The sequence below is a fragment of the Podarcis cretensis genome (genome assembly GCF_951804945.1).
Source record: "Podarcis cretensis genome assembly, chromosome: 9".
Classification (NCBI taxonomy): domain Eukaryota; kingdom Metazoa; phylum Chordata; class Lepidosauria; order Squamata; family Lacertidae; genus Podarcis; species Podarcis cretensis.
The window spans coordinates 25,754,872-25,766,698 of record NC_137178.1 but is presented as its reverse complement, the minus strand read 5'-3'; the positions used below and the strand labels follow the sequence as shown (position 1 = coordinate 25,766,698).

Below are 11,827 nucleotides of genomic sequence, written 5' to 3'. Positions count from 1 at the left end.
ACGTGCTATTTAACTTGTATATGAAGCCTCTGGGAAGTCATCAGGAACGTCACCAATTTGCAGATGACACCCAGCTCTATCTGTCCCTCTGTTCCATCCGAATCCGGCTTACAGATGTTTGGTGGCAGTGATGGGCTGGATGTGGACCAGGAAATTGAAATTGAATCCTAATAGACAGAGGAGTTATGTGTTCCAAGTTCTCAAATCCAGGAGGTGAGAAGATGGCCTGTTGTAGACAGGGTTGCACTCCCCTGGAAGGGGCAGGTTTATCATTTGGGGGTATTCCTGGATCCAGTATTGTCCCTTGAGATCCAGGTTCATGGTCCTTTCTATATCCCAGCACAGAACCTTCAATCAGTCAACCAAGGTTATCTGTGTCCCAAAACCAAATCAAAAGTGACAGAAAAGGTTCAAAATATCCTCCTCCAAGAATCTCTGGAGCTGGGTTGCCACAATATGCTCCAATATATTCCTCAAGTAGACCATTTGTCTAAAATTAATAGGGTTAGCCAAATCATATGTGGGCTTTTTAAAGAGAAACAATGTCATCTAACCACAGTCCTCTTCGGGTTTATGGGAACCACCTTCTCCATTGTGTAGGCATTTACTACCCTCCTGGTCCAGTTGCTTAGTCTTCTTGTAGCAAATATAATCCAGGAATAGGTAAAGATCAAGAGTGCTAGTTGTGGCTCTCACCCCTTCAAGAGTCTTGTCCATGTCCTCTGGTTGCAGAAACTGGAAGGCAGAACAGAACACGAAAAGAACAAATGGAACCAGGACAAGTGGATTAGAGCCTTTCTCAACTAGGTGTAATCCAGATGTTTTGAATGACATCAGCCCCAGCCCACACAGATGATTTAATATGTATTTAAGCTATGCCCAATAATCTGATTATCATTTGCGATAAACACAAATCAGAAGGTGCATCACATTAAGAGTCAAATCAGGATGAGCTGGACATGCCTAAAGAGATATTAAGAAAACACCAATATTTATGCATGGAACAGTGCTATTCAGCCATCAAATGCCTGCCTAAGCAGGATGTTTTCAAATTTATCCTGATAATAATGATGGAGACAGGTGCACCTCACTAGGGAGCACATTACACAACCAGGGGTCCACCACTGGGGCCTTCTCAACTCAGGCCCTGCCAACTGTGCAGTCCCTTGTAGCAGCAGCACAAACGAGGCCTCACTTGCTGAACGCAGGGCCCAAAGTAGTTGGGAAAGGTGTTTTTTTGGGTATTTGGTCCCTAAGCCTTTTAGGGTTTTTTTATTATTATTAAATGTTTATTAGCAGTTTCAATAATAAAACAAAAACAAACAAAAATAACAAACATACAAAAATACAAACACATGAAATTTCAATTTCTTATTTTCTTTTACCTTATTTCTCAGACCTCCTCACACCTCCCCTTCTTGTATTCCAAATTAAATTGTTAGCTCAGCAAATCCTTATAGCCTTTTAGGGTTTTATATGCTAGTACTAGCACCTTGATTTGGACCCAGTAGTTCACTGGAAGACAGGACATTGCTTTCAGGACTGGTGTCACAGGGTTGCCCACACACAGCAGCCTCCAGACAATCTTCAAGGGCAGCCCCACGTAGGCTACATAGCAGTAGTCCAAGTGGAAGGTCACTAGAGCATGAACAACTGAAGCCAGGCTATCCCTGACCCAGAATGGCCATAACTGGCAAACCAGCCAAAGCTGGAGGTAAGCACTCCTACTCACAAAAGTCATTTGAGACTCCAGTGACAAGTTGGAATCCAGGAGTACTCCCAGATTATGAACCTGATCCTTCAGTTGGAGTGTAGCATCCCTCAGAACAGGATATACATCTAACTTCCAAAATATAAAGTATACATGGGAACCACCCACACACTGTTTTAGTCCTCATTGTTGGATGAAGAACTCAAAACGCCTCGTTTGGTTTCTGCTGAAGTCTGTAATCCACAAATCTGATGGGCGCATAGGCAAGGGACAGGTTACAAGACTCAGCAGGTGCATAAAGATCAAGATACATGTTGCTGTTGTTGGCATCCATTTGTCTTGAGAGACAATGGTCAAACGGCTGTGCTGGCAGCACCATGGTGACTTCCCTGGGTAGCAGCTGGGGCAGCGTGTATGGAGGTCCTGGGGTGCCCAGACGACAAGATCCCACTCTCGGCCTCACTGTTGTGATCCGAAGGAAAGCAGAACAATACATTTGGCACCAGATTGGCTACAGGAGTTGCCAGAAGGAGGTGTACGAGATGCCATGCCAACCGCCTTAGGGACTCCACCCTTGTGAAGGGTTTAGTCCTTAGCCTTTTCTTCTCCCAGAGATATCCTGCAAAGCAGCAGAGGTTATGGATCAGATTTTTCCTTCTCCTAGATGGACTACGTTCCCAGGCTGATAAGCCCCACCTGCCCTTCACTCCCCCCTACAGCATGCACATAAACCACCTTCTTGACAACTGGGCCCGCTATTGGTCTCATGCATTCAATCCCCCAGAGCCTGTCTTCACATGCTGGGCAAATCCCTAACTCAAGCTAAGATATTTATCCAACAAGCAACATAACCCCTGCACCTTCCTTTTTGAAGGACAGGGCAGGCAGAGAGCACTTAGTGTGGCAAGCAGGTAGAGTCCTGGGACTGGGCAAGCAGATGGACACTCCTTCAAGTGAGTTGAGCTTACAAAGTTTGTTTGCACTGGTGCTGGGGTCCCCATGACCTTGGAGACAGAGGCGGGGCATCCAATTTCCTCTCCTCACTGGCAGGAGGCACTGAGGAGCAGCTCCACAACAGGAGGTATCTGAGATGGGGTGTCTGGTTCCACAGGGGCAGTACACTCCTCTGCCAACCTGCTTGGTCCCTCCCCTAGATCCAGCTCTCTATTCCCTGTAAATACTTGTACCCTCCCTGAGCTCAGACACTTCTTGGGGTCCCAATTACATCTCCCCCCATGCTAGGATCCTCCCTGGGGTTATTCAGATCCAACTCTTTATTTCACACAGTTAAGGTAACTGAAATGGAATCCCACGCACAGATTTTCTTTAGATTAGCATTTGTGAAGTTGAAACAATGTTTCTAATCCACCTTTTTTTGTTTGTAATCACGGGCGGACTGATTGGAACTGGAGAACCAATTAACAGATTCCTGATAAGTGCTATAAGCATGCTCTGAAAAAAATGGCTAACAGAACATTGCTTAAAATGCCTGCGGACTGGCGATTCTCACCTAGTACTGATGACCGAAACAAACTAACAAGACACAATCTATTTCTAGATAGGAAAGGATACAATTGTAGGCACTTGGTGCAGCTTGGAAACTGAGCATGATTCCTTAGATGCAAACCTGAGTTCAGTGGTTCCCCAGTAAAATGTGCAGCTACCTAGTTAAACAAGGCAAAATTAGGCAAATTTGTGGAGCCTAAGGCTACCAGCATCTACAAGGCATGATGTCTATCTATGTATCCTCCACTTTCAGAGGCATTACATCCGTGAACGCCAGTTGCTAAGAATCAAAGGTGAGCAGAGTGGCATCTGGTTGGCCGCTCTGAGAACAGGATGATGGACTAGATGTGCCACTGGCCTGATCCAGCAGCGATCTCCTTATGTAGCTCCCTAGACACTATTTGCTGTGAATGCAGTGCTGAACATATGGCGGAAATAAGGGGAAACTGTGGGTCTTTTTTTGTTCATTCTGGATATTTCCCCTTCATCCTTTCGCCCATATCAGAGTAGGCTTGGCCCAAGCTGTATGATGACATCATTTTTTAAAAAAGAAAAGACAAGACAAAATAAAGAGTCACTACTGCATTTGTATAGGGCAGTGAGGAAGAATACAAAGGACAATAATTTTATTTATTTTTCACAAAATTTAGATACTGATTGGTTGTTAAAAAACAACAACAACCCTCAAAGTGGTTAACAAAAAGAATAAAACAATGAAATTATCAGTAAACACAGTTAAAAGCAACAATTAAACCTTCAAAAAGAATGTGGTTTGTTGTTGTTGGTTTTGCTAAAAACGAGATTAAAATACATGTCAGCATAACCACATGTCTGGATAGACTTGCCTAAACAGAATTTTTTTGTAGCAATCACCAGAATGTACCTGCCTGATGTGAATAAGCAGGGTGCTCCAAAGTATGGGTGCCTCAGACTTCCGGGTTAGCGCCTCCAGTAATGGCGGAATTCCTCTGATCGGGAGGAATTTGCTTCGTAGGAATCCGGGTCTGGCCGCCACGGCGAAGGCGGAGACCCACTAGAAATCACAGGCGGGTGAAGCCTGTGAACGTGGGATTCGGCTGGCACCTTTTGCGCCTCCCCTACTCGTGGGGAAACCCGGTTTCGGGGATCCAGAGCGACGTGGGGTGAGCGGCGCGATGCTTCGAATTGACTGCTTCTTCCATGGAGCAAAGCTGCATAGCTGTTGCCGGAGAGCGCTGACTTTTTCCTGTGGACAATTTGATCTTAAAGCAACTATCCGTGAGTAGAGCGGAGAATTGGATTTTTAAACATCTTAATTTAATTAAGATTGAAGCAATGAGGATGCAAGCTGAAGTCTCGGAAAGCCTATTGTAAAGGACTAAATTTCCATCAGTAAAAAAATACTAAACCCCCCTTGGTGGCAGGAAAAGAGGGGGGAAAGTTTTGGACTGAGTATACCTGCAGGAGAGAGCGAACAGAGTTAATATACCACTGCTCCGATCCTGGAAACAGGCTGCCAACAGGACTGACCATGATTAGAACCTTCACTGACAGTTAGTTAAATAAGAGGAATACATTGTTTCCATGGTCTCCGTCTGCGTTTAAAAAGGAGCAAAAGTAACAGAAAATTGCAACTAACTTTATTGTTTGAATTGAGTTTAAAAGGACTAATACAAATAGAAACTGTTTCCCTCTAGAGGAACTGTTTCCCTCTAGAGGAAGCTTTTGAAACTGTCACAAGAGTTGAGCTGGGGGAATTTCCAGCTACAAGATAGAAACCTGTGAGATTCTGGGGACCTTGAATCGGTTAAGAATGTTGACAGAAGAGGCCTTAGTGGTTGTATTATGTAAGATAAGTGACTCATTGGAACAGCTTCACAAAAAGGTGGATGTGGTAACTACCAAAATTGACAATTTGGGACAAAAAGTGAACACCAATATAGAAACGATTCAGAAACTGACATAGGAATCTACTTTGACATGGCAAACTGCGGAGAAGGCTAGGGAGAAAGTTATTGCCGTTGAACCTAAAGTAACACAATTGGAGAGAGAGAGAGAGTCCCAGCCTTACAGATGCAATTTGATGACCAAAGGTTGATGCCTGCTATGATTGAATTTAAAGAAAATCAGATTTCGAGGATCAGAGCCCTACCTGAACTGGAGAAGGAAAGTGTGATAGATTTCCTTACACAGGAATTTAATGACTTTTGGGACCGGGACTTGGGTCAAGAAGAGATTAAAACTGTGAGGGCTCGGACTTGGAAGAGGAGGGAAAAAAGAGAAGAACAAAATAAGAGACTGTTGGAAATACCAGAGGAACTTAGAAGAACAACAGTCAAGAGTGGAAATTTTGAAAGACGTCCTGAAATACCTTTCGGATCTTAGATTTAACTACAGAGATTTGGTTGCCCTGTCAAGAAGGAATAAAATCATCTTTAGGTGGGAGTGTCCCCGAGATCTACTCTTTAGCCTCAAAGGAAGGGAAATGAAAACAAGATCAGTGAAAGACAAATTAAAGTTCATGTATAAATATGAAGAAGACTCGCAGAAGGGACTTGGAAAAGAGTTAAGAGCATCGGACAGAAGATCACCAGGTTGATTGACTATAGGGAATTGGCGGATATGACTGGCAGAATCCGGGACCAGGGAGAAGAGTCGGTGGAAGAAGATTGGAAAAAGTTTAAAGACTATTTATAAAAATATTGTAAAATTAATGAGTGTTAGAAAAATGTTGGAAAGGAGTTATATGGCTTTAGTAGAAATGTTACAAGGAATTAAGTACAAATAGATTATTAGAGTATTAAAGGGGAAATAAAGTTAAAATATGTTAAGACAATAATATATTAAAGGGAAAAATAAGGTTAGAATATGTTAAGATAAATTACAGGACAGAAAACAGAGGAAGATGGAAAGGAATTGCTGAAACAGTTAATTAAAGTGGAATACAAAAAGGGAGGTGTGAGGAGGTTGTTGAAACAAGTAAATGAAAGTTAAGATACTGAACTTATTAGATGTGTTTTAAATTGTGTTTGTTTGGTTTTGTTAATTTAATGTTTGGGGGTTGGTGTTGTATGGTGTTTTTGTTTTTGTATTGTATTGTTTTGTTTTGTTTAATTCTTTGTCTTTCTTTTGCAGTCTTTAAAATGTTAATAAATATTATTTAAATTAAAAAAAAACAAAGTATGGGTGCCTCCACGTCAAAATATTTTCTTTACGAATGCCATGAGCAGGGCCAGCACAAGACATTTTGACACATGAGGCAAACCACAAAATGGCACCACCTCACCAGGGAAGGAGGGTTGAGTAAAGATCTACACAACAAGATCAAGCTGGGGATAAAGATCTACACTGGGAACAAGGGGGGGGGGGTAAAATGAACCCCAGCTGATGGTTGAAGGAATGGGAGGGGAAAAGGTGGATGCAGAATCCAGGAGACCCCTAAGGGTGGAAGGAGACCAGAAATGCCTCCCATTGGCTGAGAGGCCCCTATAGAGGGGGGCCTGCTGAGGAGGGGGCAGATCAGGCCTCTAAGGAGCGTGTCGCTGCTGTCACTGCCACTGCAGTAGCAGCTGTGGGCAAAACATTACCTGGAGGCTGGATCTGCTGCCCCTGTGGATTCTGCCGCCTGAGGCAGTTGCCTCACCTTGCCTCAAGAGTGGGCCTGCCCTGGCCAGGAGCATTATGTGGCACCTGTAACAATGCCAGTGACACCGAAGGAAGATATTCCGCAGAGACTCTTACTCAAATCTATTCCCCAAATAGATCTTGCTCAATTGGTTCTTCCTAGCACTGGTGCATTCTTACTTGTTGGCATCCGCCCATCTCAAGAAACAGTGGAGTGCACCTCCAGGGGTGAAGATGAACTGCTGTGTTAGCAGCACTGAAATGACCTCCCTGGGGTGCAAGCCTGAGCAGTGTGCGTGGAGGTCCTGGGCGGCCCAGACAACAAGACTCCCCTCTCAGCCTCACTGATGTGGTCCAAAGGAAAGAAGAGTAATATGTTTGTCACCAGCTTGGCTGCAGGAGTTGCTGGAAGGAGGGCAAACAAGGTGCCATCCAATTGTCTTAGGGACTTAGGGTTTACTCCTTAGCCTTTTTTTCTCCTGAAGGTGTCCCACAATCAACATTTTAATCAAGTTATGGGAATGATAGGAATCAAGGAAGGCTTGGAGAGTAAAGACAAGTTTAAAACACATCCCTAAAAAGTGTGTTGCTGCCAAGGTTTGAAGGCCAGGTTGAAGGTGTTATCTGATGTGCAAACTGAGCAGAAAAGGTCCTTCACGGTATGGAAGCGTGGGAATCGCCTGCATGTGTCACTCAGCATGGTTAGGAAAGCAAAACCTTCGCACTGCTGCAAGCCCCGCCTCACCGCCCCTCCACCCGTTTCTTTTCTACCCACACTTGGAAGCTTGCCTAGTTAGGGAAGCCAACAGGAATGAATGGACTTGGGGAGGCTCTGAAGGAGGGTTGGGCACTAAGACCGCCGCGGCTCCCTTTCCGCCCAGGGTGGATTGCAGAAGCGGAGAGGAGGAGAGATCTCCAGACACGAGAGGAGGTTATAGGAAGAGGATAAAAGCAATGCTACAACAAGGATATAGCTGAGAGAGAGAAAGAGGGGCGAAGAAGAAAAGGAGAAGGTGGTGGATGAGGCCGTGTGGTGGGGATACCTGACGAGACGCTGAGCGGGGGGGAAAGGGGGGCATTTCGCAGACCTTGTATTGTCAGCCAGGCGTAAGGAAGCTTCCCCTCCAAGATCGTTCCAATGAACATGTCAGTGTTGACTCTGCAAGAATACGAATTCGAGAAGCAGTTCAACGAGAATGAAGCGATTCAATGGATGCAAGAGAACTGGTGAGTGGTGATGATGGTGGCGGCGGCGGCGGCGGCGGCAGCTCCGGGCGAGCCGGTGCTCTCTGGCTGGGAGCAAAGCGTGTGCGTCTCCGGGTGATGCTCTCGCTCCCTCCCTCCTGCCGTTGCAAGGATTACAAGCGAAGGAGGGAGGGAGCGGGGCGAGCGGTGGCGGAGGGGAGAGAATGCAGATCGCCCAACGTGCCCAAGACGCCTCTGTGCGTCCGGGGCGCGCGCGCGCGCGCGTGTAGGTAACGCTTTCCGTGAATGGGTCTAGTGTTGGGAACCCTCCCAGGCTGGAACAAGAACACCACTGTCTTCTGGGGAAGACAGTGTTCCTGTTGTTTATTTGGATGCCTATACTGTATATAGATATATTATATAATAGAGCACATCTCCCACATTGTTCCTCGTCCTTAGAAACCATCTGCTTCTCCAGCACCACCGTTTTGCATTAGGCCCTCGCTCTGTTTCACCCATTGCGCCCCATGCGTCTTTAATTCGCACCCTCTCTTCTGTTGTGACTCCTAATTTTACTCGGGGTCCTTTACCTCCCCCCACCCCTCACCATGCATGTTTCCTCTCCCCCCACCCCCTTTTGTATGTGTGTAGGAGGTGAATACAGGCTTGTTTCGATCCATGCAAAAATAAAAAAAGCCTCCTCGCTTCGTTGCTGATAAAGAAGCCCCGCTCCCAGCATCTCTCGGTGGGGCTGGGATCACTTTCTATGGATGGGTTTGGAGAGGATGATGAGAGGAGGGGTTCCTCTTCCTGCCGCCGGTTGCCTGGAAGGCAGGGAGGGGCTGGGAACTTGGGAGCCGAGAAGTAGTAAGGCTGGTCACATTCAGCATTCAGGCAAAGCAATAGTAAGAAGGTGAGAGGGACAAATGTAAAATTATACGCATTTCCCGCTGACGAAGTGGCCTGCATCTTCTCTGACTCTGCCGTAGGAGGGAGTTTCTGCTCACAGCTAGACTTTAGGCTAGACTCGTCAGGTGCTTTTTTATTTTATGGCGGTTTCTCCCTCCCTGCTGCCGCGATCCCAAATCTGATCTCCAGCGAGATCTCTTGCTACAATAAAAGTCTCGGATACAATGTCCTTGGCTTAAAAGTGCCTTTGATCCTGACAACCTTCTCTAAGTAAACTTTGTCGTGCCACCCCAAGAGGACTGAAAAATGCATCCTTTTTTCCCATTTTGAGGATGATGGTCCGCATCGGAGGGAGGAAAATGGAGGGGGGAAGCTTTCCAGACAGAGGCTCATAGCACCCCCCGGATCTAGCCTGAGCCGGCCAGCGAGACTGTGTGTGTATGCGCGCGCGCCTTTCCTCAAACAAGCACATGCATGCCGTTGTGGGCGAATCAGTGGGGAGACGGAGAGGGGAAATGAGGTGACGCCATGGGAGCCGCTGCGCGGACAGGACTTAGTTTTGAACCCGGGCTCGGTCCCTGAACCTATTTTTGAAACGCCGGGACCATGCAAATCAAGTCGGAGAGTGGCCAGTTCCTCCGCGCATGAGCAGAGCGCGCTCCCACGGAGTGACCCAGGCCGCCGGCACACCGTGGAAGGGGAGGGGCCGGGTTAGGTTGAGCCCTGGCATCTGTTGTCTTAGAAATTTCGCTTTGGAAAGAGATGGGTGGAGAAGGCAGCCCCTTTTCCCTGCATGGAGGGAGAAGGATGGAGCTGATCGTGTGTGTGTGTGTGTGTGTCTCCTCTTGTCCTCCTGGCCTGCTTCTGCCGCTGCGACCTGCGGGGAGCCGCCATCCTTCCAGGCACAAACACGTGCCTGCCCCTAGCCAGTTCACGCTCTCTCAGGTTTAAATCTGCCATCCCGCTCCGCCCCTTCTTCCTCCCTTAAGTAGGCCGGGCCTGCTGCTTTGGCAAGCCTGCAGCTGGCGAGCAGCGAGCGCGCTTGCCAGGTAGCAGATTCGCCCTGGCGCGCCCCGCGTGCAAAATCTCTCCACCCCTCTCTCTTTCTCTCGGTCGTCACGCAGCATTCGCCTGTCCTCACCTGAACTGCAGCAGCTACATGAGGGAGGTCAGCAGATCGGTGGGGTGAAGTGTCTGGGCCCTCCAAGAGCCAACGAGGGCACCGTTGCACAAGGGTGCCACGAGGTAGTCATCCCTGCTGTAGTGAGGGGACCAGTCTGTGTGCTGATCAGGTTGGCATGCAGGCAAGTGCGCGGCTCGCTACGATGTTCCTTTCCACACCTGGCACAGATCTGCTAGACGATCGATTTGGAACTCTTCTCAGATGAGGTTGCCAGATGTCTAGATTTGTCTGTTTGCATGTTTCATTCTTGGCCCCATTTCACGGCGGCTTGACCTGCAGCAGTCATCAGGTGAGACTTGGGGGCGGCGGGGGAGAGAGCCAGACGTGATCACCTGATGATTGCTGTGGGTCAAACCGCTGTCAAAGGGGACATGCCAAAAAAAAAAGAGATACTCTTTGTCTGGCAGCTTAAATATTCTCCCTGTCTCTCCCCCTGTCCTCATCTACTCTGTGCAAACTTTTGACTTTTAGTCAACTTTTGTACTTCTTTTAGCCAGCAAACATTTGTTGCGTGAGCTGTGGCCCTCTCACTTTCAAGTAGTGTGGCAGCCTTTGCCAGCCTGGTGCCCTCCATATGTTTTGGACTACAGCTCCCATCAGTCCCAGGCCAAATTCATAGAATCATAGAGTTGGAAGGGACCCTGAGGATCATGTAGTCCAACCCCCCTGTAATGCAGGAATATGCAGCTGTCCCTGACAGGGATTGAACCTGCAACCTTGGCATTATCAGCACCCTGCTCTAACCAACTGAGTTATCCGTACATTTAAAGCGTTATAATACTGCACTAAAAAGCACGGGTCCCCCCAAAATATTCTGGGAGCTGTAGTTTGTCAACAGTACTCAGTTGTTAGGAGATGCCTTCTCCCCTCACAAAACTGCCTTCTCCCCTCACAAGGAGTTCCCAGTGCTCCATGTGAAGATTGACTTATTGTAAAAACCGCTCTGGGAACTAGCTTTGGGAGGGGAATATGGGTCTCCAAACAACTCTCAGCACCCTTAACAAACTACAGCTCCCAGAATTCTTTGGGGAATAAATGTTATCATAGTGCTTTAAATGCATGGCATGAATGAGGCTTCAACATGATGGGAGTTGTAGTCTATCTGGAGGACACTAGGATGGCAAATGTTGGTGTACACTTCTATACGTTCTCCTCTCACCCCCAACCCTGCAAAACCCCCTGGTTCTTAGATTTCTTTGCTCCATTACTTTTCTTCAGCAGCACTGCTCACTAAAAAAAAGCTGAGAAAGGGGGGTGCATCTCCTTTTCCCACTGTCTATTGCTAGTGGGTTCTTCCACAATAAATTTATTCATTAAATTTATATCACATATCTTCAACACACTCAAAAGTTCCCAGGGCAGCAAACAATATGAATGCAATAATAACAAAAGTACAAGCATAAAAAATCTTGGAAAAAATAAGGAAAAGCCATCTATCAAAACCTGTACAAACAGCTCTTCTCGGCAGTTTGAAAGGATAGAAAATATAGGAAGTAATTCATTGACCTTAAAAATGCTCTTTTAACAGTAAACTGGTGGGGGCACTGAGGACCTTCAGCACATCATATTGCAAGCTCTTTCTTGATGGCTGTACTGAAGACTGTGACAGTATTATACTGAGAGATCTAAATTTTAATGTCTTTAGAACATTCATATCCCTCGTTTAATTTTTTTGAAAAATGAATTTTAAAATGAATTCTTATATCCATCTGTCTCCCCAAAAGTTTCCC

General features: G+C 46.6%; 1 protein-coding gene across 1 annotated transcript in view; it reads left to right on the top strand.

Annotated features, from left to right (window-relative positions):
* The first annotated feature begins 7,698 nt into the window (after positions 1-7,698).
* ELOVL6 (ELOVL fatty acid elongase 6) overlaps positions 7,699-11,827 on the top strand; it is a 77,922-nt gene continuing 73,793 nt past the window's right edge. The window contains exon 1 of the mRNA XM_079990320.1: positions 7,699-8,047. Within this exon, the coding sequence (XP_079846446.1) occupies positions 7,959-8,047 (89 nt within the window). The 5' untranslated portion in view covers positions 7,699-7,958. The remainder of the gene's footprint in view (positions 8,048-11,827) is intronic.